This window comes from Pyrgilauda ruficollis, unplaced genomic scaffold, assembly GCF_017590135.1.
Source record: "Pyrgilauda ruficollis isolate IOZ18807 unplaced genomic scaffold, ASM1759013v1 scaffold56, whole genome shotgun sequence".
Classification (NCBI taxonomy): domain Eukaryota; kingdom Metazoa; phylum Chordata; class Aves; order Passeriformes; family Passeridae; genus Pyrgilauda; species Pyrgilauda ruficollis.
In genome coordinates, this window is record NW_024527266.1 from 2939608 (window position 1) to 2964804 (window position 25197).

A 25197-nucleotide genomic window follows, 5' to 3' on the forward strand; every position below is an offset into this window, starting at 1 on the left:
CCGAGCCTGGGACCGCATCCCTGTGCCCAACACAGGTCATACTCTGACCCCACGAGCTGTGCTCATCCAGGCCTCTGGCTTGCACGCTATCACTTTCCTCCGCAACTGGCTACGAGCTAATTATAGCTCCAGTACTTTCCATCGGGAGCAGTGTTAATTACAACTTGGAGTGCCTCACTCCGTCCAAACCTAGCTTAAAATTCCAGCTGTCGGTAAAAATAAATCGAGGGGAGAAAGGTTGTTCCTCACACATCATCTAGCCGCTCTTACAGGCAGCAAAGATTCACATTCCGATCTCTTTTTCCATCGGCTGCACTTTGGGTCCCTGCTATGTGGAAAGCAGATGTACCAAAGGGGAAAGAGACTCGTAAATCTGTGCGAAATAAAAGCAAGGTCGCCGCTGACAGGACTGTTATGCACGGGTTCACTCGCCATTGTTTGCAACCAGCCGAAAAGAGGTGCAGCCTTCCATTCATCCTGGACTTGCTAACCACTGGGTGTTGCCTAAGACAGGAAAACAAACACGCTTGAGACTCAGACGGACCGAAACCTGAGCAAAAGGGGGCTGTGTAAAAACACCAGCCTGCGAAACCTCATTCAGAGGCATCGCTGTGGGGGATGGAGCGGTGCGTGCCTTCTATGCAGATCGGACGTAACCTGGAGGGCTCCTAGAGATGACTTCAGGATTCTCAGAAAAATCAAAGGAATAGTGACAGGCAGGGCTGACTCATAAGATTAAAATAATCTGCGTAAAACGTGCCTGAACACAGCAAGGGGAAGGATGTTGCAATTTTCTATGAAAAGCACTTTAAAAGGGCTTTGTGATGCAAGGCAGTAACAGTTAAAAAAAGAACTACATTCAGGGGCCAAAAAGTGCTTTTTAATGGCCAAAAAGCCCTTACCAAAACAATGGCTATCCATCAGGAAAAGCCATTAGGTGTGACAACAGGGCAGTTCCCCCGTCAGCCGGGGGATCAGCGCTGTAAATAAGTAACCCAGCCCGGGCTGCGCTGTGCTCGTACCGCCGAGGCTGCGGCCGGCCCCGGCCCCGAACCCCGACAGCCTCACGGGGCAGGCCCCCTCACACAGGCGCTCCCAAAGCTCCCCGAGGCCGCTCGGCATCGGGAAAGCAGGGAAGCAAACTGCAAAAGCAGCGAGTGCTGCTGCTGCTGCTGCTGCTGCCGGGAGCCCTGGAGCACAGAGGGAGCAGGCGCTGGTGGGTGCCACAGCTGGCTGGCTGGATCACCAGCGCCACGCGGAAAGCGGGGACAAACGGAGAGTGTTTTCCTGGAACGCTCCAGCGATTTCTGGAGCACCCCCAGCCACCCCCGCCCGCCCCACACACCGCTGGGCCAGGCAGAAGGGCCGGGCCGGGCGCTGCCCGATGAGCAGCTGCTATTTAAAGTACAGTGCAGGGGGCCGCACTTGCTGCCATTCATATTTATGTTTAATTTTATATTTATTACCGGCCGACACCAGACCCGGCTCGACTCCGGGGCCCGGGCGCGCGCGCACTGCGCAGGCGCCGAGCCCGGCGGGCCCGTGTCCTTTTAAAGGACACGCCGCTACCGTCCGCCGGAAGTGCCCGTTCTCCGCACCGGAAGTGGCTTCACCTGCCAGTAACAGCGCTTCTTCCGGGAGGGACCGGCTCGCCCGGTTTCCGCGCGGCCGCTGCTTTCCGGCGCTGCGCCCTGCCCCGCCCTCGCTTGCCCTCTGTGTCCTTCTCCGGGCGGGCCTTCCGCTTCCTCCCGCCTCCTCCCGCCTCCCGCGCCTTTCCCTGCCCCTGCGCGGTGGGCTGATGGTGGAGCGGGCGTGCGGCCAGCAGGGGGCGCGCTGGCAGCGGAGCGGCGCTCTGCACGGCCGACTTCCGGCTCTCTGTGGCCAGAGAGATCGGGGCTCTCCATGGCGCGGCCGCGCCGGGCCCGGCGGGAGGGCGGCGGCGGAGCGGCGCTGCCCCGCTGAGGAGCCGCGGGCCGCCGACATGGAGCCCGAGACGCTGGAGGCGCGCATCAGTGAGTGCGGCTGCCACCACCGCTCCCCTCCCAGTGGGGCGGGGAGGGCGCGGGCGAGGGGGGCGCAGGGGTGTGAGGGAGAGGGGCTGGGGGTCGTGCGTGGTGGCCGTGGCTGCGGGCACACCTGGGGGCGGCGGGCGAGACCCCAGGGCCCAGCCGGAGGCAGGGATACGGTGGGTCGGCAGGGAGGAGGGGGCGAGAGTTTGTGCACAGGGCTGCCGTGGGAAGGGGCGAGTGGACACGAGTGTGTTTCTCCTCCCACACCATCCTCTGCTGCTGTACCCGCTGGAGTTGGCAGGGAGGGAGTGGGATCAATGATGTCCCTCCGCAGAGTGGGAGCCTGTTGGGTTTTTTTCTCACCGTCCCCTCCTCCTGCCCGCAGACAAAGCCACAAACCCCCTGAACAAGGACCTGGACTGGGATGGTATCAATGCGTTCTGTGAGCAGCTCAATAAGGAGCTAGAGGGGTAAGTGCTTTGTCCTTTCCCCAGGCCTCTCCAGGTCACAGGCCTGGTTATGATTTCCTACCCAGCAAAATCCAGTGGGAATGTCCCCAGAGCTGAATAGGCATGGAGGCCCTGAAGGTGGGGGTAGGTGGGGGGTCCAATAGTGGAAGGTTCCCTCCGGATTTTGAGGTGTCTTAGTGCCTTATCAGCATCTTCAACTTGCAACATGCTTTTCAACTCTGGATTCCCAGACAGAAATGCAGGTACCAGACATTTTGTCAATAACCGGCGAGCTTTTCTTTTCCCCTCGCTCCTTCCAGTCCTCCACTTGCCACCCGGCTTCTTGCCCACAAGATCCAGTCTCCACAGGAATGGGAAGCTATCCAGGCCCTCACGGTAAGGGCATCTGCAGGCTGGTAGAACTAGACGGAGGGGCAGGGTGTGGAGATGCTCCAGCTTGACTGGAGAAGCACGGGAAGCTTTGAATTCCCTCTGAGAAAGCCCTGGAGCACCTGGGCCCTTGGGTGGGAGAGGGACTGAAGGTGGTTCCACAAGTCCGGAGAGGTTACTTGGAAAGGTTTTGTTCCTAGAAGGATCATAGCCTGTTGAAGTTGAATAGGAAGCTTTTTGGCTTTTGTTGTGCTGGCCTTGGCAGTGCTGTGTTAATGGTTGGACTGTATGATCTTGATGGTATTTTCCAACCTAAAGGATTCAATGATTCTTAATCATGCAGTGGATCCATGCTTTGAAACCTGGTGTTTGTGACCTCTCTAAGGGTAACCCTTTGGATGGGGTGTTCAGCCATTCTCTGCAAAAACCGGCCCCAAAGACGGGAATCTTTCTTCCCTGTGGGAGGGCGTGTGACACCTGTGAGGGAACAGGGGATGTCCCTTTGTGCTGCTGTGACAGTAGCCACAGGCTCTGTACCTGGTGGGGGGGAAGCAGGAAGGAGCTGGCTCCTGATCCTGCTGCTGGCCCCGTGCTGGGACTCACCTGGCCCCTCTCCCCAGGTGCTGGAGTCCTGCATGAAGAGCTGTGGCAAACGCTTCCACGATGAGGTGGGCAAGTTCCGCTTCCTCAATGAGCTCATCAAGGTGGTGTCCCCTAAGGTGGGTCTCACAGCATCGTGCTGGAAGGGACTGGTGCCTGGTGGCAGAAGGGCTTTGGGAAAAAGTGGTGGCTGAGAACAAGGCTCAGACACCCCCTAGGATGTGGGCGAAATAATGGCAGTGTTAGTAGAAAATCTAGCCCTTGTTTCCCAGTGAGTTTTCTAGTGGGAAGTGAGTTTTCACCCCACTGTTCCAGGCTCATTCTTGTTGTAGGAAGCTGAGGGCCAACTGGACATGGTGCAGCCAGCACTTGTGAGACTACTGAGCTCATGTGCATGCCTGGAGTCGCCTTCCCTGCCTCCCTGTTGGGCTCTGTCTGTGCTGCATGTGCTCAGGAACCTCCCCCAGCTTTGACAGGACCTTGTCTCTCTGGGGTGTCCCAGCCTCATTGAGACACTCTTGGAGGGCAAGCCCAGGCTTGGTCAGTGGAGTTCTGGCGAGTCCATCTGAAGGACCAAGTCAGTACCTGCTCCTCTGCTGATGCTGCTGTTCCTGCAGCAGAACAAGCTGTGCGGGCTCCCCTGTCTAGGCAGTGAACACCAGCAAGTGTAGAGTTAAGGGAACACAGGCTAAATATGACTAAGGAAGACCTTTGTCTACCAGTCACAGCTTGTGATCTGTGATGATGAATAGCCCTGACAGTGACAGCAGCATCCTAAAGTTCTCTCACTTGGCACCCTAGAGTGTGTCCTCTGCCTTAAGCCACTTGTTCCTGGTGGCACGTGCACTGTTTCTACCACCAGTGCTCCCATCAGGCCCATGTGAAAAGGCTGAAAGATGATTGCATGGCACCTGCTGGGTGCTGGTCAGCTGGGGCTCACCTTGCACAGGGCCCTGCCTCAGAGACCATTACCCATATCCCTCTCCCAGCCCTGCTGTGCCCTCATTCCTAAAGGGCTGCCTGGCTGAGCAGCTTTTTTTCACAGGACCCTTCCCTTCACAAGGTGACAGGAGACCTGCCTGAGCCTTCCCACCTGTCCCTGTGTGTCGCTGAGGAGCTGCTGCTGCAGCATTTCTCACACCTCTTGTTTTTCTTGTGATGGAAACCAGGCACAGCATAGGATGTGTTGCAAGGCCCTCATGAGCTTTCCTGCTTGCTTCCTCTTTCCTCCTTGTGCCATTAGGAACGGTCTCACTTCTCCTGGGAGGGCGAGGAGAGGAACAGGCCAGACTTGCAACGGCTCAGATCAGCCTCAGCCTCATGCTGCTCTTTTCTCTTCCTCTAGTATCTTGGCAGCCGGACATCAGAAAAAGTGAAGTCAAAGATCCTGGAGCTGATGTACAGCTGGACATTAGGGCTGCCTCATGAGGTGAAGATATCTGAAGCCTACCAGATGCTGAAGAAACAAGGTGAGAGGCAGTGGTCTGCAAGGGGCAGTGGACAGACGGTTTTGCACTCCTTCATTTTTCGTCTGGGAAAAATCTGAAACAAGGTCTCTCTTCCCTCTGTCCAGACCCAGGGCATCCATCAGTCTGACTCAGCACCAGGGTCAGGAGTCAGGGCAGGTGCCTTGGGGCTCCTGACTGAGCAGAGGGAGAGTTGCTGGGTTGGAGGGCACATCTGCTTGCTCACATGGGAGATGGGGCACTGGAAAAGTCTGGGGCTGAAGGGCTGCGAGTACTTTGGCACAGTATATGCTGGAATTTTCTAAGAGAGGATATTTATGGGGAATGGAAACACAATCCAGGATCTTGTGTAGCAGGAGCTAACCCACACGCCCTCAGTCCCAGCTGGATTTGGTGGGCCATTAGGGAAAAAAGACCTGGGTGGCAGTGCCATCCTTCCATGGTTGAGTCCTCCTGATCTCTCCTTCTACTGCAGGGATTGTGAAGTGTGACCCCAAACTTCCTGATGACGCTCCTTTCCCACCGCCTCCTCCTCGGCCCAAGAACATCATCTTCGATGATGAAGAAAAATCCAAGGTAAGGGCTCTGTGCAAGGAGAAGGACAGTAGGCATCATCTTCCTGCTCCAGTACCTTATGTCCCCCTGATGTGGGAGAGTCAAGGTCCCTGCTGCACATGCTGTCCTTCATAAAATTCATCACAGGAATGCTGAGGGCCTGTTCCAAAATCATGACAAAGGAAACATGCAGAGGAGTGGGGCATGTGGGTCTGTTTGACCTTTGGAGCACTTAGCTGCAGGATGGTGCAAAGGGTGAGGCGCTGACATTGGCCCAAGCAGGTTTGGGGAGGTTTGCTGCTGTGAGCTCTCTAGACTTCGGAGTAATCTGGCCATGAGGTTTAAATCCCAGCCCCAGATGCTGCTGCTGTTATCTCTTCCCCACCCCTAGCACTGCAATCTGCTTATTGCCTAACCACTTATAGCCACCTGGACCCATCCTGTGTTGTCTTTCCATGAGAATTGTGTCACCACTCAGGCAAACCTCTGCAGTATCAGTGCTGATACGTTTAACCAAGTATTGGGCTCCTCTGGGTCTAGTTCTGCAGCAGGAGTGTGACGCCAGTTTGCTGCAAGGGATATAGTTTGACTCCATGGGTCAGAGTCTGCAAATGAGGACTTGTAGATGGGCAGTGGGACTGTTCACTGTGTGGAAAGGAAGTGGGAGCTCTCTTTCTTCACCAGCAAAGAGGCATGTGAAGATGTCCGAGTAGGAGTACATTGCAATGCCATGGCAATTCTTGCATTCTTTCAAGACTGGTGCATAAACCAGTCTCTGTTCCTGTCTCCGTGCTGCTGCACTCCAGACTCTCCGTGGTGGGTAATGGGCAGGCCAGGGCAGGTTTTGAATGCAGGGGATCTTCAGGAAAGACCTAGTTTGCATAACCAGAACTACAACAGGAAAAGGAAGGCCAGTTGTACTTCTCTCCCTAGTCTCTGATAGCCCACAGGCTCCTGTGGCTGGGTTTTCTAAATGGTTGGAGTTGTCCACTGCCTCTGCCAGATACAGGTTTGGGATGGGGGCAACTGTTGGCTCTGTTGCAAGAGTGACTCTGGCTGCCATCCCTCAGCTGGGGCTCAGAAGTACCTTCTCTTTTGCAGACGCTGGCTCGCCTCCTGAAAAGTTCCCATCCTGAGGATCTCCGGGCTGCCAACAAGCTCATCAAGGAGATGGTTCAGGAGGTGTGACTGGGCAAGAAGGGAGCTGGGGGGTCATGGTCTGGGTGGTTATGGCTGGCACCAAAGAAAGACTGGCTTTGTGACCTCATGCAGACATACAGGGCTTCTGCCCAAAATTTGGTTGCAGCAGCTTTGAAAGAGTCCTTGTGTGAGTTCTGCCATCCCCTGGCTACTTGGAGGAATGGCTCTGGGTGCATTTTGTGACCCAAGCCCCGCTGCAGCACTAGACCTACAGCAATTCCATCCCTGTCTGGCATGTTCCTGCCCAGAGATGACCTGGAGTTTTCCACTGGAGTGGGAGCTGTTTTGAGGGCAGTGTTGCTGGGCTTTAGTCCAGGGTGGTTGGCTGGCCTGGCCTTCCTCCTGTCCAAGTGAGGACATCCTTCCCCATGTGCTTCCCCTCCAGGACCAAAAGCGCATGGAGAAGATCTCCAAGAGGGTGAATGCCATTGAGGAGGTGAACAACAACGTGAAGCTGCTGACAGAGATGGTGACAAACTACAGCAAGGGGGAGACAACGGAAAGCAACGAGGACCTAATGAAGGTGAGGAAAGACAATCCCAGAATCCTCCTTGGGCTTAGCAGAAATGGGTGACCCTTATCCCCTCATCCTCCTGCCTATTTTGCACACCCAGCTGAGCGTCCTGCTGCTCAGGATGCTCGCCTCATCACTGTTTCTCTGCTCCCTCAGGAGCTGTATCAGCGCTGTGAGCGCATGAGGCCCATGCTGTTCCGGCTCGCCAGTGACACAGAAGACAATGATGAAGCTCTAGGTAAACATATCTGACCTTTCTCATTGCTGCTGAGACTGCCCTGGAGGCGTCAGTGTACCCTGGTGCAGTCTGCAGCAACAATGGTGAAAACACTCTCTGCAGTGGATTTGTTTGCAGCAACTTGGGCCTTGCTTGGGGGAAACAGACAGACTTAGGGTATAAAAGTTACTCTCTTCACTATTTCACACTTACTTTCAGCGGAGATTCTGCAAGCCAATGACAATCTGACCCAGGTGATCAATCTCTACAAGCAGCTTGTACGGGGAGAAGAGATCAATGGGGAGACGGTGGCCAGCCCCCTTCGAGGTGAGGAAACTTGAAGAATGGGGGCAGGAAGGTCAAGCAGAGGGACCCTGTTGCTGGTGTCCTGCAGTGTAAGAGAGGACTGAGAGAAGTGGAAAGGGGAAACCTGCAGGAGCTTAGAATGGGGCTGGTGAGATAAGGAAATGGCTTGTGGATGTGACTGGTGCATGAAGAAGGGGAACTGGAAGGGAGAGCAGGGGGTTGTGAGGAAGGATGGGAGCCAGGCCTCACCACATTGCATAAGGACTGGATAACGTTTCAGATTCTTTTCTTTTTGCAGGCAGCACCTCAGCACTTCTAGATCTGTCTGGCCTGGAGCTTCCAGCAACATGCCCTTCCTACCCAGCCTTGCCCACCCTTTCAGGTGGCTCAGCAGTCCCTGTGCCTGACCAAGCTGGCTCTGTCTCCTTGCTGGATGATGAACTCATGTCTTTAGGTGAGAAATCCAGAGCAAAAGCTCTTCATTCTTTGACTCTGAATAGTTCTTCTTTGGCAGGAATATGAATAAGAGAGAGCTCTGGTAGAAGTGAATAATGAAAGACAAAGAGGTTCCTTCATTTAGTGTGAGGGAGAGGAGGGACTCTGCTGTGATTCTGAACTTCAGTCCCATGGTGTTTTCCTGGCTAGTCAGAGAGCCTGTAGGGATGAGCCCACTGATTTGCTCTGGTTAAACTGACCTGGCAGGTAAATCAAGAGTGATGCAATGGCCATGCCCAGATGGGATCACAAGGGTGGGTCACCCCCAGCTCCTCATGTTTTCTGCTTGCTGTTGAAGTCATGAACTGACAACAGATGCATGGGACATCCAGAACTGTTCACATGAAATCATGTGAGGTGCCAATCCTAGAAGGCTCTAGAGTCCTGCTTTCCACAACAAAGTGTCTGTTTCCTAAGTCAAGTGCCATTGAGTACAACAGCATCAAGTAGACAACATGGTCAGTCAGATTGTCAGCTCAGTAGCAGTCATTTTTCTGCCGATGGCAGTGAGAACTGAGCTACAAATGAAGCTATCTGAACAGAAAAAAGCCACTGTCACCCTCCTGGCTCTCCCCCATGCAAGGATGGGGGCCAGAGATGGAGACCACATTGGCAGTTCTGCCCTGCTGCTTCTGTGTCTTACTCAGGCCATATTTAATGGTCTTGCTGATTTGGTAGGTAAGCTTCATGTTTGCTTATACTCCTGGCAGGCCTGAATGACTCAGCACCACATCCCATCCAGGCCAGTGACAGCAGTGGCTGGAACAGCTTCCAGGTAATGCGCTGGGAGCTAGGCAGAGGGTGGGGAGGGTGGTAAAAGCAACAAATGTAGGTAGGGGAACGTGCCACATCTGATGGTGCTGATAGGCAGCCCTGCTTTGGGGCTTTCCTGTGTGCTCTTTTCACAGTCATCTGACAGCAATGAGCTCAGTATCACCCCTATCATGGCAACACCACCAGTCAAAGCAGATGCTGGTGCATCCTCCCCAAAACCATCTCCTAGCAGCAGTGCCCTGGATGACCTGGACCTCCTGGGCAAGACACTGCTGCAGCAGTCTTTGCCTCCAGAATCTCAACAAGTGCGATGGTAAGCCCTTGGTAGTGCAGTCTCGCATCTCTTCCCATTGTTTCCATTTCTGGGGTGCTGGACATCATTTCAGTGCCCTGTTCCACTCCTTGCTCTCTCTCCCCCCTGCAGGGAGAAGCAGCAACCACCCCCTCGGCTCACCCTGAGGGATCTGCAGAACAGAAGCAGCTCTGGCACCACAGCCCACAATCCCAGTGCTCCACCTGTGCTCCAGAGTATTTCCCCTAACCCCACATTGCCTCTGACCTCAGAGCTGCCTGCCCCTGCTACACTTCCAAAAGCTGCCACCACACCAGCAGGAAGTACTGCAGTGCCACCACGGCCTCCTGCCACTGCGCTGCCCCAGGAGATCTCGCTGGCCAACATCACTGTGCCTCTGGAGTCAATCAAACCCAGTGAGCTGGGGAAAAAGGGGGGGGGGGGCAGGCATGGGGGGGTTAAACCCTGCACACATGGAAGGGAAGAACGTGAAGAAACTTCTTGTTTGCTGGATTTTGTGGAGGCTGAAGAGGAATGGTGTCTCTGTCACTTGTATGAAGTTAGGGTGATGGGGAAAGGTGCTGTCAGGCCGATTCCCTCCTGGCTGACTGCTGCATGTCCATACCTTTCCCACAGGCAGCATTCTCCCTGTGACAGTGTATGATCAGCATGGCTTCCGTGTCCTCTTCCACTTTGCTAAGGATGCCCTTCCTGAGAGGCCTGATGTGCTTGTGGTGGTGATTTCTATGCTCAGCACGGCCCCGCAGCCCATCCGCAATATTGTCTTTCAGTCTGCCGTCCCCAAGGTAAGACAGCTGCTGGGGCCAAGGTCCCAAACTGGGCCAAGGCACGATTCTACTTCTGCAGGAAAAGCAGGGTGGATGGAGAGAGCTCTGTGGGCATGGGAGCAAATTCTGTTACCTTCAGATTAGCACAGTTTTTCTCTTTGACTAGGCAGCGGAAGCTTCCCAAGTGCAGGAGCAGGGCTTCTGGCTGCCAGGTCACTCTCAGGAATGTGGTCACTCTCTTCTCTCATTCTCTCCATAGATAATGAAGGTGAAGCTACAACCTCCCTCAGGCACGGAGCTGCCAGCGTTCAATCCCATCATCCACCCCAGTGCCATCACCCAAGTCCTGCTGCTCGCTAACCCACAGAAGGTAACAATATTCTCCCTGGGGCACGAACAGAGGCTGGTCTTGGTGCTTAGGCAAAGCTTCACTACCCTATCCCCACTCCCTCTACTCAGCAGTATCTGAGATGTGAATGGTTTGTGCCTCATGCCTTTCTTCCCCTTCTTCTGACTGCTTATCCTTTTTTCTCCCATCTCCAGGAGAAAGTGAGGCTACGGTACAAACTGACTTTCACCATGGGAGAGCAAACCTACAATGAAATAGGGGACGTGGACCAGTTTCCCCCACCAGAATCCTGGGGAAACCTCTAGGGCCTCATGTTGCAGACACTACACTGCAGATTCCTTGGGAAGCCAACCCTGTGGGGCTGGAGCAGCCAGAGGAAATGGGAGGGTGGGTGGGAGCTGGTGCTCACACTCTATTCTCCAGATGGCCGGGCAAGGGCCGGAGGGAGCATGCCTCAAGGAGGAGAGCAGAGATGCCAGGAGATGTTAATCTCACAGGACTAGAAGTGGAGTGGAAAGCTTCATGTGTGTGAACAGTTGCCTTCCCTGCTCTTCTGAAGATGACGCTCCCTCCCCAGTCTGTCCAGCTTCTCTTCTAACCCTGCTTTCCCGCTTTAGGTGCATAGGGGAACAAGGACGGGGAGCTTTAACAACCTCAGCCCAGGGCAAAGCCTAGCAAAGGAAGATCCTTTTCCTTGTCTGCCCCCTCCACACTTCTCAGCCCTTCAGCTACTTTGTGCTCTATGGTGCTCTCTCTTGTCCCCCTTGTCCCCTCCTTAGAGCTGGGCCCCAGTGATTCCATCTGGTGGGATCACACTGGAGCTGATGAGGAACAGGGCTGAGCAGAGCCTAGGTATCTCTCCAGCACCAGAGAGCAGACAGCTGTCTTTGGTTTGGGGGAGGTGGGGGGGTGGTCAGGGCAAGTGATCTTCACATATCTCTGTCCTAGCTGCTTACAGAGCTGTTGGTGGGAGGTGGGGCCTTGGGCTGGGAAGGGCTTTGTGCCTTCCCAGCCCCTTCAGCTGGCATTCTGAACCCCTGCAGCAGGGAAGCCTACACCATTCCCACAGGCTTTATCTATCATAGCGGGCTTTGGGATCGGTGGCCAGAGAAGGGCGTGCTGTGGGGGTTCAGTCTGCCTGCAGCCTCCTGGCAGACGGGGAGAGGAAGCAGCAGTGAGACTTCCTTTCCCAGGCTGGGCTGGAGAGCTCGGTGGGGCGGGGGGGTTTTCTCAGCTCTTCAGTGTCCTCTTGCAGAGGGCTGAGTGATGGGCTGGGAGCTGGGGGAGATGGGAGCCCAGCTCATCACAAAGCTCTGTACTGGGGCGCGGAGGGGTTCAGCTGTGCCTTGTGCACCTTTGCTGCAGCTGAGGGCTGGCCTGGCTCCCTGTGGCGGGGAGGGGGCTCACCCCAGCCGCCTGATCACTGTGACACGAGAGCTGGGATCTGCAGGCACAGAGGAGACCGAGGGTAGCACATCCCAAGCAATCCCCAGTCCCATGGGACTTAAACCATGGAAGCTGCTTCCCATCCTTGAGCTGGTTTGGAGAGGGCCTGATTCATAAAATCAGAGGCAAGCTGTGCTCTGCAGTGGCTTGCCAGAGGTAGAAGGAAGCACGTGTGAGATGGAGACGAGCAGGGTGCCTCGCACTCCTGGCTCAGGGCAGCGAAGGTGATGTGTCTCAGAGCTGGGCACAGCGGGCAGTAAAGGGGAGGGGGAAGCAAGGTCTTTATGCTGGGATTCTGCTGTCTTACTTCCCTTTCCCGTCTCTTCAGGGTTTTGTATGGGTTTTTTCTTTGCAGATCTTGTTTGGTTCTTGAATAGACTTGTATATATTTTCAGTGCAAAATTCTGTAAATGGAAGAAAACAAACAAACATTTAAAACAAGACGCCCGGCGCGAAGAATCTGCTGTATTTATGGGAAATAAAGAGTTCTTTCCGGATCTTGCTCCTCTGTCTTTTGACCCAAGGAATGCATTTTTCCCCTTACCTTCCTGGACCCCTGAGGAGCTTCTCTGCACCCTGCCCAGCTCAAATCCTGCCCCTTCAGTCCTGTAGTTCATCCCTCAGTCACTCGGGCCCTTGCCACAATGATTTCCCTGCTCCCATGAGCAGGGAGCAGGGATGGTGGAATTCCCCTGGCAGTTCTCAATTCCTTTTTTGAGAGCAGTCACTTCCAGGCTGTGAACCGGGTGCTGCCCACTTCCCTCCTGCCCCATGGAGAGGCAGTGGGCAGGAATCTATGCCTGACAGCCCACGGGAAAAAGTGCTTGAGCTCTCTCCCATGCCCCACATGACTGCAGCTTCACCACTGCTGGCATTAGCACGTGGAAGCACCTCCATGAGGCAGTTTTATTTCAGGAATACAAAGGGGGATTTCTGACAAGCAGCAGCCCAGGGCTGGGAGCAGTTATGATACTGTCTGTAAGGAATGGCCTAGCCACCCCTTGATGCAGCCAGTGAGGATCTGAGGGGCCTTTGCTGCATCTTTGCAACAGGGGCTTGAAGCAAGTGCCTGTTAGGAGCACCCAGGGTTGATGGTGGGGGATCAAATGTGCTCTGCCACAGCTTGAGAACAGCCTGGTGTTTTGGGCAGGGAGACAGAGGTGCTCTGTCACCCCATAACCACTTGAAAATAGCTGCCAGCACTGCTTTGCAGTAACTGCAGACTTGACCCTTGCCAAGAAGTACAACCTAGCAGCCCTCAAATTTTTGCTCCTCCAGCTTCAGAGCACAGATGGAGTGGCCCTTCTGCCTCATTTTCCTTTGCTGCTTGCCTCTTCTGCCCACGAGCTGACCGCTTCTCATTTTGGCTTGGTTTGCTTCTTCCTTTGCCAGCCACATAACCCAGCCAACAGCAACCTCTGCCCTCTCTTAGTGCAGGTGAAAAGTCCTATCTGCAGGTAGCCAGAAATAAGATGAGATACGCATCTCATAGAGTCAACACCAAAAGCCGTGGTGGTGCGAAGTGGATGTTTTTCGACAAAAAGAGAAAAAAAAAAAATTTAAAAAAAAAAAAAAAAAAAGGATATGAGCTCTGGTGCAGCTCTGCAGAGAGCAGGCAACAGCTGAGCCTGAGAACCGGGAGTTTGCGGTCCCCGTGCAACTGCGGGCGCTGCTGGCCCTGCTCGGAGGAGCTCCTCTGGCGGGAGGGACCTCCCGAAGGCACAAGGCAGCAGCCTTGGCCACAGCTTTGTGGTGGCTCCGGGGAGCCTCAGCGACGGCAGGGAGGGAAAGCAGCCCGAGGGGTGCAGGGGTGGCTTTGCTGCTTGTGCTTTGCTGCTTTTGTCACAACAAGGCGGTATGTCGCGGGGGAAGAGGGTGGAGCTGCACCCGTGAGCATGGAGCGGTGCCTGAGGAGCGCTGGCAGAGCTGGGTGACCAGGTGGGGCAGGGTGTACATCAGCCCGTATGAGCTGCACAGACAGCTGGCACCGGCACGGGCTGCCCCGCGGCACAGCTGGTGGTGGGCAGGGAAGGAAGGAAGGGGAGCCACCCCAGCTGAGACAGAGCAAGAAAGAGCGTGGGCCCTTCACCCGGGCTCGGCAGCGGCATGTGCTTGTCCTGCCTTGTTATGTGTATGCTGTAATAAAATTTCCCCTTTAAGGCTGGGCTGAAGTTATTTTTACTTGTGGGCTGGTGACAGGAACACAGAACGGAGCAGGAGCTCTGAACTGTTCTTACCTGATCTGTGGCGGAGGGGCGGACGGAGGAGGAAGGAAGCTCAGAAAAGGAGAGGGAGCGAGAGAACGGAGCTCAAGGGAGGGGAAAAGAAAGCAGGCAGGGCATCCCTAGGGAGGGACTAGGGAGGGGACCAGCGGGGGAAACTGAAAAAGAGGGAACGAGGGAGGGAAGAAGAGGAGTAAGGAGAGAGAGGTCCTCTGGGAAAAGCAAAGTGGCTCCGGCGAGAAGAGGGGCTGCAGGCATCCGATGCCAAGCATTACCGAGGGGAGCTGAGCGGGTACAGCCAAGCAGAGCAGCTTTTGTGGTCTCCTCCTGACTCTCAAGATGATGAAAAGACAGTTTAATCGAATGCGCCAGCAGCTGTCCCATCCCAACGCCACCATTAGGTAAGGACTTCTGCACTGCTGGTACCGGAGGGAGCGGATGCAGGTCCTGGAGGGCTTGTGCTGGGGCTGGTGACCTGGGAAAAGGGGAAATTAGGGGAGAACCTTTAAGCTTTAGAGCATCTTCAGCATAAGCTGAGCAGCTTTGGGAAGGCTGCATTGGTGCTACTCAGCAGTAAATGATCCTCAAGCCCAGCTATCTCTCCCAGGGCCCACATTCCTGCATTCACCAGGAAGCAGGACTTTCCCAAGCTTGGCTTCGCCAGGATGTGGGGCAGTGGGGCAAAGGGGGGGCATCTTCCAGCCACATGCCCCTGGCTGTGCAATGACCAGGAGGGGGATCAGGCTGGGAGCTGCCCTCCCTGCTGAGTCTGGGGTGCCCCACAGGAACCAAATGCCCTGCATAGCTCTAGCCAGCCCAGCAGCGTCAGCAGCCCAGCGTGCCCTTTGAGGAGAGAACCAGGGGTCCTCAGATGGACCCACGGAGGACTTACAGCTTCACACAAAACCCTCTGTCCCTGTTCTACCTCTGCCATTTCCTTCTTTTTCTCTTTGGCTTTCCAAAGCTCTCCCCTTGCAAAACCCAGAACTGAAATTACAGGGCTGGGCCCTCCCTGCCCAGCCCCCTCACTCCCTTTCCTACTGCCACCTCTGCAGGTTCCCAGCACTGGGTGGCTAAGTGGGACCAAGCGTGTCCCCTGAACCACTGGGGTCTTTCAGCCAGCCCAGCAAATCAACCACAAGGAAGCAACTCCTATATGCTGGTGTCCTCTTGCTCTCCTTGCAGTCCCTGGAAGGGAGCATGATGCCCCTTCCCGTCCCTCTTCCCTCAAGATTTCTCATCTCCATGACAGATGTGCCTGCCTCCCTTTTGCTTAATGTCAGGCAGGCAAGCCTCAAGCACCTTGTGAAGTCCAAGAGCGAGCTCTTCACCTGCTGTAGAGCCTCTCCTCTATGGACCATGACCTCACATGATCTTGCTTGCCTTCAACCAAACCACCCATGTTTCCTGCAGCTCCACATCCTTGTCCCACACTGGCTTTGGCAGGCAGTGAAAAGAGAGAAATGTGAACTGGGGGAAAAGCAGCAGCAGATGGAAATCAAATGGGGTTCCTGGGACATAGCAATGATAGCAGGCTGTGAAGCAAGGCTTCCTCTATAGGAGGCATCAGCAAGGTTTTAGGGTTGTGGTGGCTGGTGAGTTTTGACTTTGGTTTTGAGCAGAAGCACAAAAAGATGGATTTGTGTAGGCATTTCTGGAGGTATCAGGGAGGTTTTAGGGTCATGATGGCTGGTGGGTTTTGAATTTGATTTTGAGCAGAACCACAAAATGCTGGGTTTGTGTAGGCATTTCTGGTGGGGCTGGTGTTGGTCTTGGACCCCAGATGGACCACAAGGACACCCTTGCTCCCACACCAGTGGCCCCACAGCTGCTGACTACCCTGGCCTGCAAAGACACGTGCCAGACTGCAGCATCACTGCCCTGGATTCACCTTCAGGGGAGAGATGGGGCAGTCAGGGGGAGTAAACTTCCTGCTCCTGTTGTGGCCCTGCTAAGCACTCTGACTCCAACACAGGTCACATCTGGACTTTTTGAGTGAGTTCCATTGAACTGGAAACCCTGTCTGATGGGGTGTCCACCAGCCAGCAAAATTGGCTCCCTTGCCCTGCTCCTGCTGTTCTTGTCCTCCCAGGCTCATTCTACCCACAGCCCTGTATCTGATGGTCCAGGCTACAGCCTGTGTCTCCTGCTCCCAGGAGCCCAAAGAGAGGCGGGTAGGATGCATAAGGACCTGTCTTCCCAAAGAAGCTGGGTGGAGGTCATCCCCATTCGCTTATGGTTCCTTCTCCTTCCTCTGCAGAGCCCAAGAAGCAACTGAGCTCCTGTCAGAAGATTTGCTGCAGGTGAGGTGTGGGCTGGGCCGGCAGGCCTGTGTCTGCTTGTGCCTGGGCGTGGGAGCCTGCCCTGCTCCTGCCTGCCATTCGCCCTGCCAGCACGTCCAGTCATGGGGCTGGGATCTGCCCGCCCGCCAGAGGCTGATTTCAGGACCATGGTGTTAAGGGATTGGCAGACTCCTGCTACCAGGAAGGGCTTTCCCAGCTGCTCACAGAGGGATGAATCCTCACCAGGAGTTGTGCTCCTTTTTCACTGGACCATGTGCTCCTGGCTGTGGCAGGATGCTGGGCAGGTGTCGTGGTTTGACACTGGTCAAATGCCATGCACCCACAAAAGTTGCTCACTCATCCTCCCCTGCCACAGCTGGGCAGAGGAGAGAAAAATTTAATGAAGGCTTCATGAGTTAAGGACCAGGAGAAAACACTCCAAGGGCAAAACAGGCTCGACTTAGAGGTACAAAGTGAATTTATTGCCAACAAAATCAGAGGAGGACAATGAGAAGTAAAATAAGCCCTTAAAAACCTTTTCTTCCTCCAACCCTTCCCTCCTTCCCACTGACAGTGCAGGGGACAGGGCGTGGGGTGTTTTGTCAATTGATCATCCGAGATCATCTTCCGCTGCTGAGGGAGAGGAGTCCTTCCACTGCTCTGCTGCACCATGGGGTCCCTCCCACAGGAGGCCTGAGTTCTCTGTGAACTCCTCCAGCCTGGCTCCAAATCTCATGAGCAGCAGTCTTCCCAAAACTGCTGCAGCATGGGTCACTCTTCCACGGTGTGCAGTCCTCCAAGGACAGCTGCTCCAGCCTGGAAGCAGGGGCCCTCTCTCCACTGGGTCTCCCACTGGATCACAGCCTCCTCCCGCTCCAGCATCAGCACCTCGCCTATGGGCTGTGGGTGGATCTCTGTCCCCTGTGGATCCCCATGGGCTGCAGGGGCACAGCTGCTTCACCATGGTCTCACCACGGTGTGCAGAGGAATCTCAGCTGCAGTGCCTGGAGCACCTCCTCCCCTCCTTCTCCACTGACCTTGGTGTCTCCATGTTGTTTCCCTCACATGTTCTCACCTCCTTCTCTTCTCTGGCTAGGAAAAAAAATGTGTCCCCGCTTTGTTTTGATTTTTTTCTTAAATATGTTTTCACAGAGGCATCACCACTATCTCTAACTGGCCCAGGCTTGGCCAGCAGCATGTCCATCCTCAGAGCCATCAGGGACTGGCTCTGCTGGACATGGTGGAAGCTTCTGGCAGCTTCTCACAGAAGCCACCTCCGTGGCCCCCACTGCTACCAAAAACCAGCCCGTGCAAAACCAACCCAGCCAGCCATCCTCTCCCAGAGCTGGGTAGTGGGGAGATGGCCTCGAGGTGCCCGTGGTTGACAAAATGGCTTCCCCAGTCCCATTTTTCTGCCCACAGATTGAGCAGAGGATTGAGCCGGCCAAGCGAGCAGCTCACAGTGTGTCCAAGAGGCTCCAAGCCTGCCTGCAGGGACAGTGTGGCTCCGAGATGGACAAGCGAGTGGTGAGAAAAATTTTCCCACTGCAGCCTGTGCTCACCCCAGCTTGTCCCTTGCCAAAAACAGGGATGCCAGCCCCCTGCTTTGCCAGCTTTGCTGAAGGGTGGCCCAAAGCTGTGCCAAGCCCAGATCCTATTGTCAGCAGTGGCCTTCAGCATGTGCCTGGGATGAACAGAGCAGGGCCACCCTCTCAACCATCACGAATTTGGGACACTCCTGAGAGACAGTGGCTTTGCATTGAATAACCCTCCAAAGCCCTTGCTGTCTGTGTTCCTTCCCAAACCCCCATGAACTCTGGCACCCATGGTGCCCTGTGGTGAGGAGCACCACAGTGTGGCCAGGCACAATGGTGTCACCACTTTTCTCCCAAATCCTTGGCTCTGTGCAGAAGAAGCTGCCCTTGATGGCTCTGTCCATGGCGATGGCTGAGAGCTTCAAGGAACTGGACACAGAGTCCAGCCTTGGGTAAGTACTGGTGGGAGAAAGTGCCAGGGTGACCCTAAAAGGTGCCAAATCCTGGTAGTGACACTGTCTTGGCTCAGGGGCTGCCATGGCTCAAACCATGTCCCCAGAGCAAACAGTGGTGTTGCACTGGGAGAAGGGACAGCCAGCACCTTCAGCCTCCAATTGCGGAGTAGGGCCAGGGGCTGGCTCAGGGTCCCACATGGGTACAGGTACAGTGGGGATGTTGGGTCAGAGAGGGGCATGGCTCCAGCCCTCTCACTCATTTCATCTCTGTCCCACATAGGAAAGCCCTGGAGATGGGTTGTTGTATTCAGAGCTCACTGGCCAAAATCGTGGCTGAGTTTGAGATTGCCCTGGAGCACGATGTCCTGCAGCCACTCAACAAGCTCAGTGAGGTAGTCCTGACTGCTCTACTGGCTCCACTCTCCAGTCTCACCACTCCTTCCTGTGTCTCCATGCCTCCCCCACTCACTCCTGCCCTCTCTCCCCCAGGAGGAGCTCCCCACCATCCTGAAGCGCAAGAAGACTCTCCAGAAGTTGATTTCTGACTGGAACACAATCAAGAGCCGGTATGGGGCACCCTGCAGCCCTGGGGGCCCAGGGCATACAGAGCACAGCCCCCAGACAGGTTGCGGGAGGGAGGAGGATAATTGCCCTGGAGAGTCAATTTCCAATAGCTCTTCAGGAGCACCCAGCTAGCTCCTCTCTGTGGGTGCATCCTGCTCTGGGCTCAGATGCTGATTCCACGGCACCAGAGAGAAGGGCAGCTCTGCTGGTAAAGGCAGCAAAGTGCCCTAGTGCTGCTTGGTACACTGAGATCGCCTCGTTCCAACTCTTGCCAGGGGTAGCCCCTGCCATGCCAGATTTCTCTGAGAGTCTGCACACCTGTTTTACACAACATTCCTGGCACTGAGACCATAAATGCACCTCTCCTTTCCCACCCCAAAGGCTGAACCAAGCTGCCAAGAGCTCCAGTAACAGCACTGGGGCTGGTGCTGGCCCAGGGGCATCTTCTGCTGCCAACAAGCTGGAGATCTTGAAGGAAGAAGAGGAGGAGGTGAAGAGGAAGGTGGAGCAGTGCAAGGTGAGATGGTCACTTGCTCTCCCCTATGGATCAGCTCCAGGGCTGCAGACCTGCTCCCCTCCACCAGTCTTGTCCGAGATGACCCCACGCTGAGATGGACTGCAGCCAGCCAGCGTGTCCTGCCCTCTGAAAGCAAATGGGCCCCTCAAGCAGAAATAGGGGGATGGCCCAAGCCCAGGGAAGAAAAAGAGTAAAGGAATTCAAAGTGCAAGCTGCTGCAGAGAAGAGGGTCCAGGGTCCAAATCAGGGAGCGTATGGGGTCCCCTCAGGCTGGAAAACAGCTGAGCTAGGATCTGTCATGCGTGGCAGGGAAGCTTCCCATCAGCTTCCTCCACTTCTGCCCTGTGTCTCTGAAAAACCCAGCACCTCATCTGGCACAGCTCATGAGCTCAGTGGAGCTGAAGGTGCAGAGACCTCTTGTTCCTGAGCCACTTGTGCCAGAACTTTGATCATGGGGCAGGCTGCTGCCACTACCCAAACACAACTAATGGAAGCAAGGAGAAAGCCCCACTGCACCCAGAGACCCTGTCTAGACCACTCACAGACCAGGTGAAAGGGCTTAATGAAGGTGTCTCCTCTTCCTTGGGTGCCAGAGTGGGGATGGAAGATTGCTCTTCTTTGTGTCTCTCTTCCCAGGATGAGTACATGGCTGACCTCTACCACTTCTCCACCAAAGAGGACATCTATGCCAGCTACTTCGTCAAAGTAAGTCCTCTGTCTCACCTTTCCCCACTGTGTGAACATCAACTGCAACATCTGAGCCCAGCCTTGCCCCCCTCCACACCAAGTGCCCCCAGGCAGATCAAGGCATCAGCAGATGCCTACAGCTGGCCTTGCTCCAGCCACTGTGGGTTAATGCCACCACTAGCACCAAGTGCAAACAAGCAGCTTGTCCTGGTGATATCCCTCTCCAATTTGCCCTCTACCCCTCACTACAGACATAGTCCCATGGACCCCAGGTGGGCTCCCCTTGCAGCTCCCTCTTTGCCCTGTCTTCATGTGGGTGAAATGTCCTGGGAATGGGCACCTCTCCAAGAGGGGATGGTGCCAACTAAATGCTGTTTGCCTGTCCCCTGCCTGGCAGCTATTGGAAATCCAAGCCCAGTACCACCGGCAGTCACTGGAATCTCTGGACTCAGCTCTAGCAGAGCTCAGGGAATGCCACAGACAGACAGGTACTCTCTGGCTCTCCATGCAGCCTGGCAAGGGCTGCAGCTGAGCCTGGGGGATATAAGTGTGGCCACCAAAGCTGGAAAAGGCTCATTTTCCCTCCCTACACCTGCTGCTGCCTACCATGTTGGGCTGGTAGGTTGGGGGCCACAGCTTGACACGGGCTGGGGATGCTGCCTGTCCTGCCTCTGCCTGTAGCCAGCCAAGTTTGGCTTGGAGCAGGATGTTGCCATGGCCAAATGCTGGATGGTGCCAGTGTCCACTATCTCTCTTGACATTTTCCTTCCTCTTCCAGAACCTTCCTTCACAACAGACACCCCAGTGGCAGGGTACTATGGTGTGTCCCTAGAGACACACCTCAAGAGCTTGGGCCGGGAGATTGCGCTTCCCATCGAAGCCTGTGTCATGATGCTGTTGGCTTCCGGCATGAAGGAGGAGGTAGGGAGTGCTCCAGACCCCCTCTCAGCTTTCTTCCCCCATATGCACTCCTCCCAAACTCAAAATGCATCCCTTCCCTCTTCATCCCATCCCCAGGGACTCTTCAGGCTGGCAGCGGGCGCCTCAGTGCTGAGGAAGCTGAAGAGCAGCTTGGCCAGCGGCTCCAATGCCCTGGAGGAGTTTTACTCAGACCCCCACGCTGTGGCTGGTGAGTGCCAGCAAGGCAGGGTGGGGGGACATGATTGGGCAGTCCCTGCCATCCCTCAGTTGCCACCAGCTCCACCTCTCCTCCCAGGTGCACTGAAATCCTACCTGCGCGAGCTGCCCCAGCCTTTGATGACCTTTGAACTCTATGATGAATGGGTCAAAGTGGCCAGGTGGGTCCAGGCACTGGGGTGGAAACCCCTGGCAGGTCTCAAAAAGCCCCCAGTCAACCCCTTCCATCCTTCCGGGCACTTGGAGCAGGGGTGCTCTGTCTCACTTGGGGAGAGTCAGACACAGAGCCTCTGTGGATGCCTGCCTTCACTGCCCAGCAAAGCAGGACATCTCCACTTCCAGGGCTACGGCCTGCATGGGGCAGCCAACACTGGCCTTCCTCCTTGTCCACTGTGTCCCCCTGTGCCACAGGGAACAGGCCGAGCTCTCTGCTGCTCCTTCTCTCTTACAGCTTAAAGGACACGGACAGCCGCCTGCAGAGCCTGCGAGACACCTGCAGCCGCCTGCCCCAGGACAGCTACAACAATCTCAGGTGCTTTGTCAGAACAGGGCTTCTTCAGCCCCAGGCAATCACCAGCGGTAGCCATTCCCTCCTCAAATCCCGACCTGCTAAACCCCTGCTCTCCTTTCACCCCACAGGTATCTGATCAAGTTTTTAGCCAAGCTGGCTGAACACCAGGAGGTGAATAAAATGACCCCCAGCAACATTGCCATTGTGCTGGGCCCAAACCTGCTGTGGTCACAGCAGAGCACAGGGTAAGGTCTGGTTTGAAGTGGTGGGAGGCAGCTCCCTAGCCCCAGCTGGGGTGCCCTGAAGGAAATGCCATGGCAAAGGCTGATCCAGCAGCCTTCAGGCTGGTATAAAGCACTTACACGTCTTCCATCCTCAAGTCCTGTCCCTTGCTCCCATGCTCCCCCGGTTGCATGTCCCCTCACCAAGCACATGTCCTCTCAGGCACTCTGCAAAGTAGCGGAGAAGGGGGCTCAGACCCAAAGCACTCATGACATGGGTGGCTTTCAACACCACTGGTCTCCAACACCAAACCAGGGTTCCCAGAACAGGGAAAAAGCCCATCACCCATGTTGTCATGGCCCTTGGCTGGGCTGCCTTCCCGGCAAACCCTGACCCCATGGAATGAACACAAAAACCCATTTGGGGTTAATACCCCCAAACCCTTTTTCTGATGCCTCCCCCACCCCTGTCTCTCAGAGACCCCATGCAACTGGACTTGGCCTCGGTCTCCTCCATCCAGGCTGTGGTGGAAGCCCTGATCCAGAACGTGGACACTCTCTTCCCCGGAGGTAGGGCCAGGGCATCACTTGGTGGGGCACAGCAGAGAGTGACAGGGAGTGGAAGGGAAGGGAACATTTCTCCATCTCCAGGAGAGAAGTGGGAGGCTGCTCTGGCTCCCCACTGTGAGGTCATTGCTCTGGGTGGCAAGTGCTTCCTCAGAGGATCTCCTCCTTTCTCTTCACCCAGAGGTAGACTTCAATGTCTCGGGCATGTTCAGGCTGCCCACAAACACGGGACTTTCCAAGGCTGCCCCAGAGGAAGAGCCAACTCCTGCGACCCCTCCAGCCAGCACCCCCACCCTTTTGGAAGGAGAGGCGTAAGTCTGATGGGAGCTAGAGGCTCTGGCTGTCCCAGCTCTCCCCACGCCCTCCCTCCAATCCCACCCCACACCAGGGCCATACCCTCACAGGTGGCTGCAAGGTGCCTCACAGCCGGGACCTCCATGCCCAACCAAAGCCTGACTTGCTTTGTTCTCTTGCACAGCACCTCCAGGGACCCCGAGACCAGGTCCCAGCCGGCATCCCCAGGACTGCCCAGGCCATCTCCTGAAGCTGCAGGGCCACCAGCTCCAGTGACGACTGACAACACCACCCGCAAAGGTTGGGGTGCCCCAGATGCTTGGGAAATTACACCACCCCTCGATGCCACCTCCTGTGGTTAAGTCATCATCCTGCTGTTCCCCACACAAGTGGGCACCGGGGATGTCCTTGTTGCCAAATGAGGGGAAAGGCCCCTGGCCAGGGCAGCATGGCCAGGATCCAGCCAAGATGGGACCATGAGATGGATGAAGTATGTCCTCCAGTGTTGGGTTGAACACCTCCGGTAAAGAGGTGTCAAAGCTCATGGCCCTTTGTGAGGGGAAGAGGGGAAAGCCCCCAGAAACGCTGGTGTGTGTTTGTGCCTTCAGGACAGGAGCTGGGCAAGGGGCAATTTGTCTGACGGCCTGCCTGCAGACCCCCTGCCTGACCCATGGCACTGCAGCCCGCTCTGCCCTTTGCAGAGAGCCCAGTGGACAGGATCCCAGCCCACCTCCGCTTTCTTTCCAGGCAAACGCCCAGCTCCGGCCCGACCCGCAGCGCCACGGCCGCCTGCGGCGCAGCCCCGGAGCACAGCTCCTGCCCGGGCAGCCAGCCCCAAAGCCCTGCCACGACGGACAGCGCCCAGCCGAGCCCCCTCCGTCCCGCCGCCGCTCCCTCCGCAGCCAGCACCCCGCCACAGCCGAGACACCCCGCCGTCCCCCAAGCCTTCCACCGGCGAGGCTGACACGGCAGCGGCTGCCGCGGACTGTGTGCCGGGAACCACGGAGGAGGGGCAGCCGCTGCCTGCAGGAGGAAGTCCCCCGGCCACATCGGCCCCAGAAGGACAGCCCACAGAGAACTGAACAGGGTGAGAGGCGTGGAGGAATCACAGGTTGGGGAGATGGGATCTGGCCCCTCTCTGGGACCCAGCAGACGCTGTGGAAGTGCCAGGGTGGCCTGAGGGATAGCACCTCTCGGTGCTCCACCTTGTTCCCTTGGCTCACACCACCTGGCATGCTTTGCCTGCCTTCTCTCGCTCTCCTGTCTCGGTCTCCACCTCCCCACACTACCACATCCCTGCCAGATCCCTGCCCGGATCCCTGCCCGGATCCCCCACTGCAGGCCCAGACACTGCTTGCAGCTTTCAGGCCAGCACGCCATTCGTGGATGCTCAGCCATGATCCCAGCCCCATTTTGCCTTAAAATGCATTGGCCCAGGATCACACAGATGGATATATATAAATATTGATATACAGATATATATAGATATATATAGATATATATAGATATATCTATAGATGCATATATTTGGAGTGCATGTTCTATGAGGCTGAGGGAGCTGGCGTTGTTTGCCCTGTAGAAAAGGAGGTTCAGGGGTGCCCTGATCGCTCTCTACAACCCCCTGAAAGGAGGCTGTGGCCACGTGGGGATCGGCCTCTTGACCCAGGCAACAAGAGGACGCAGTCACAAGCTGCACCAGGGGAGGTTTAGGTGGGACATTAGCAGGAATTTTTTCACAGAAAGTGATTAGCCATGGGAACGGGCTGCCCAGGGAGGCGGTGGGGTCACCGACCCTGGGGGTGGGTAAGGAAAGGCTGGGTGCGGCACTCAGTGCCAGGCTGGCTGACATGGGGGAGTTTGGTCTCAGGGTGGACTCGATGACGTTGAAGGCTTTTCCAGCCTAAGCGCTTCTGTTGATGTTTTGCCAATATTTGAGAAGCTGGTGTCAAAGCCGCAGGCCGGTGTGAGCACGGCACTCTCGGCAGTCTGAGGTGCCGGAGGGTGCAGCGCGGGGGCCGCAGCGGGAAGGGAGGGAGGGAGGGAGGGAGGGATGAGGGAGGGAGGCGGAGCGGGGCCGGCGCCCAGGGCCGGGGGACGCGGGCCGGGCCGTAATGGCGACCGCGCTGCCACAGCCCCGCCGGCCGGCAGGGGGCGCTCCGCGGCTGCGCGGGCACGGCGGGGGGCTCGGGCCCGGCACGGCGGCTCCAGCCAATGGGCAGCGGTCTGGGCCTGTCCCCGCCCCCTCCCGCCGCGGTCACTTTGGGGGCCGACCGTGCCCCTGGGTGCGTTAGGGCCTCCCATTGGTGGCGGTGGGGGCGTGGGGGGCGGTGATTGGCTGCGCGGCGGGGCGGGGCG

General features: G+C 56.2%; 2 protein-coding genes across 3 annotated transcripts in view; both read left to right on the top strand.

The window, feature by feature from the left end:
• The first annotated feature begins 1852 nt into the window (after positions 1-1852).
• On the top strand, positions 1853-12347 carry GGA1 (golgi associated, gamma adaptin ear containing, ARF binding protein 1). 2 transcript variants are annotated; one of them, XM_041481566.1, is made up of 17 exons: positions 1853-2012; positions 2395-2479; positions 2779-2854; positions 3469-3567; positions 4794-4917; positions 5390-5490; positions 6571-6651; positions 7055-7192; positions 7340-7421; positions 7620-7727; positions 8005-8160; positions 8912-8976; positions 9110-9288; positions 9400-9683; positions 9904-10073; positions 10315-10425; positions 10599-12347. In XM_041481566.1, the coding sequence occupies exons 1-17, from the start codon at positions 1982-1984 to the stop codon at positions 10707-10709; spliced, it is 2001 nt and encodes a 666-aa protein (XP_041337500.1). In that variant the 5' UTR covers positions 1853-1981; the 3' UTR covers positions 10710-12347. The 2 variants fall into 2 exon arrangements, with proteins under 2 accessions (XP_041337500.1, XP_041337501.1); XM_041481567.1 differs by lacking the exons at positions 1853-2012; positions 2779-2854; positions 3469-3567.
• A 1924-nt stretch (positions 12348-14271) lies between these two features.
• The window catches only part of SH3BP1 (SH3 domain binding protein 1), an 11900-nt gene continuing 974 nt past the window's right edge, over positions 14272-25197 (top strand). The window contains exons 1-18 of the mRNA XM_041481665.1: positions 14272-14473; positions 16333-16375; positions 17777-17881; positions 18265-18341; positions 18625-18736; positions 18834-18910; positions 19290-19425; positions 20062-20130; positions 20510-20600; positions 20891-21033; positions 21130-21241; positions 21329-21410; positions 21701-21781; positions 21889-22005; positions 22460-22551; positions 22730-22859; positions 23027-23142; positions 23590-23929. Of these exons, the coding sequence (XP_041337599.1) occupies positions 14412-14473; positions 16333-16375; positions 17777-17881; positions 18265-18341; positions 18625-18736; positions 18834-18910; positions 19290-19425; positions 20062-20130; positions 20510-20600; positions 20891-21033; positions 21130-21241; positions 21329-21410; positions 21701-21781; positions 21889-22005; positions 22460-22551; positions 22730-22859; positions 23027-23142; positions 23590-23924 (1980 nt within the window). The 5' untranslated portion in view covers positions 14272-14411 and the 3' untranslated portion in view covers positions 23925-23929. The remainder of the gene's footprint in view (positions 14474-16332; positions 16376-17776; positions 17882-18264; positions 18342-18624; positions 18737-18833; positions 18911-19289; positions 19426-20061; positions 20131-20509; positions 20601-20890; positions 21034-21129; positions 21242-21328; positions 21411-21700; positions 21782-21888; positions 22006-22459; positions 22552-22729; positions 22860-23026; positions 23143-23589; positions 23930-25197) is intronic.

Excerpts from the sequence above, each read along its gene's own strand:
- GGA1 (XM_041481566.1), top strand. The coding sequence starts at position 1,982 with ATGGAGCCCGAGACGCTGGAGGCGCGCATCA. Across the intron at positions 2,480-2,778 it reads CTCAATAAGGAGCTAGAGGG|TCCTCCACTTGCCACCCGGC; the intron begins GTAAGTGCTTTG and ends CGCTCCTTCCAG. Across the intron at positions 6,652-7,054 it reads TCAAGGAGATGGTTCAGGAG|GACCAAAAGCGCATGGAGAA; the intron begins GTGTGACTGGGC and ends CTTCCCCTCCAG.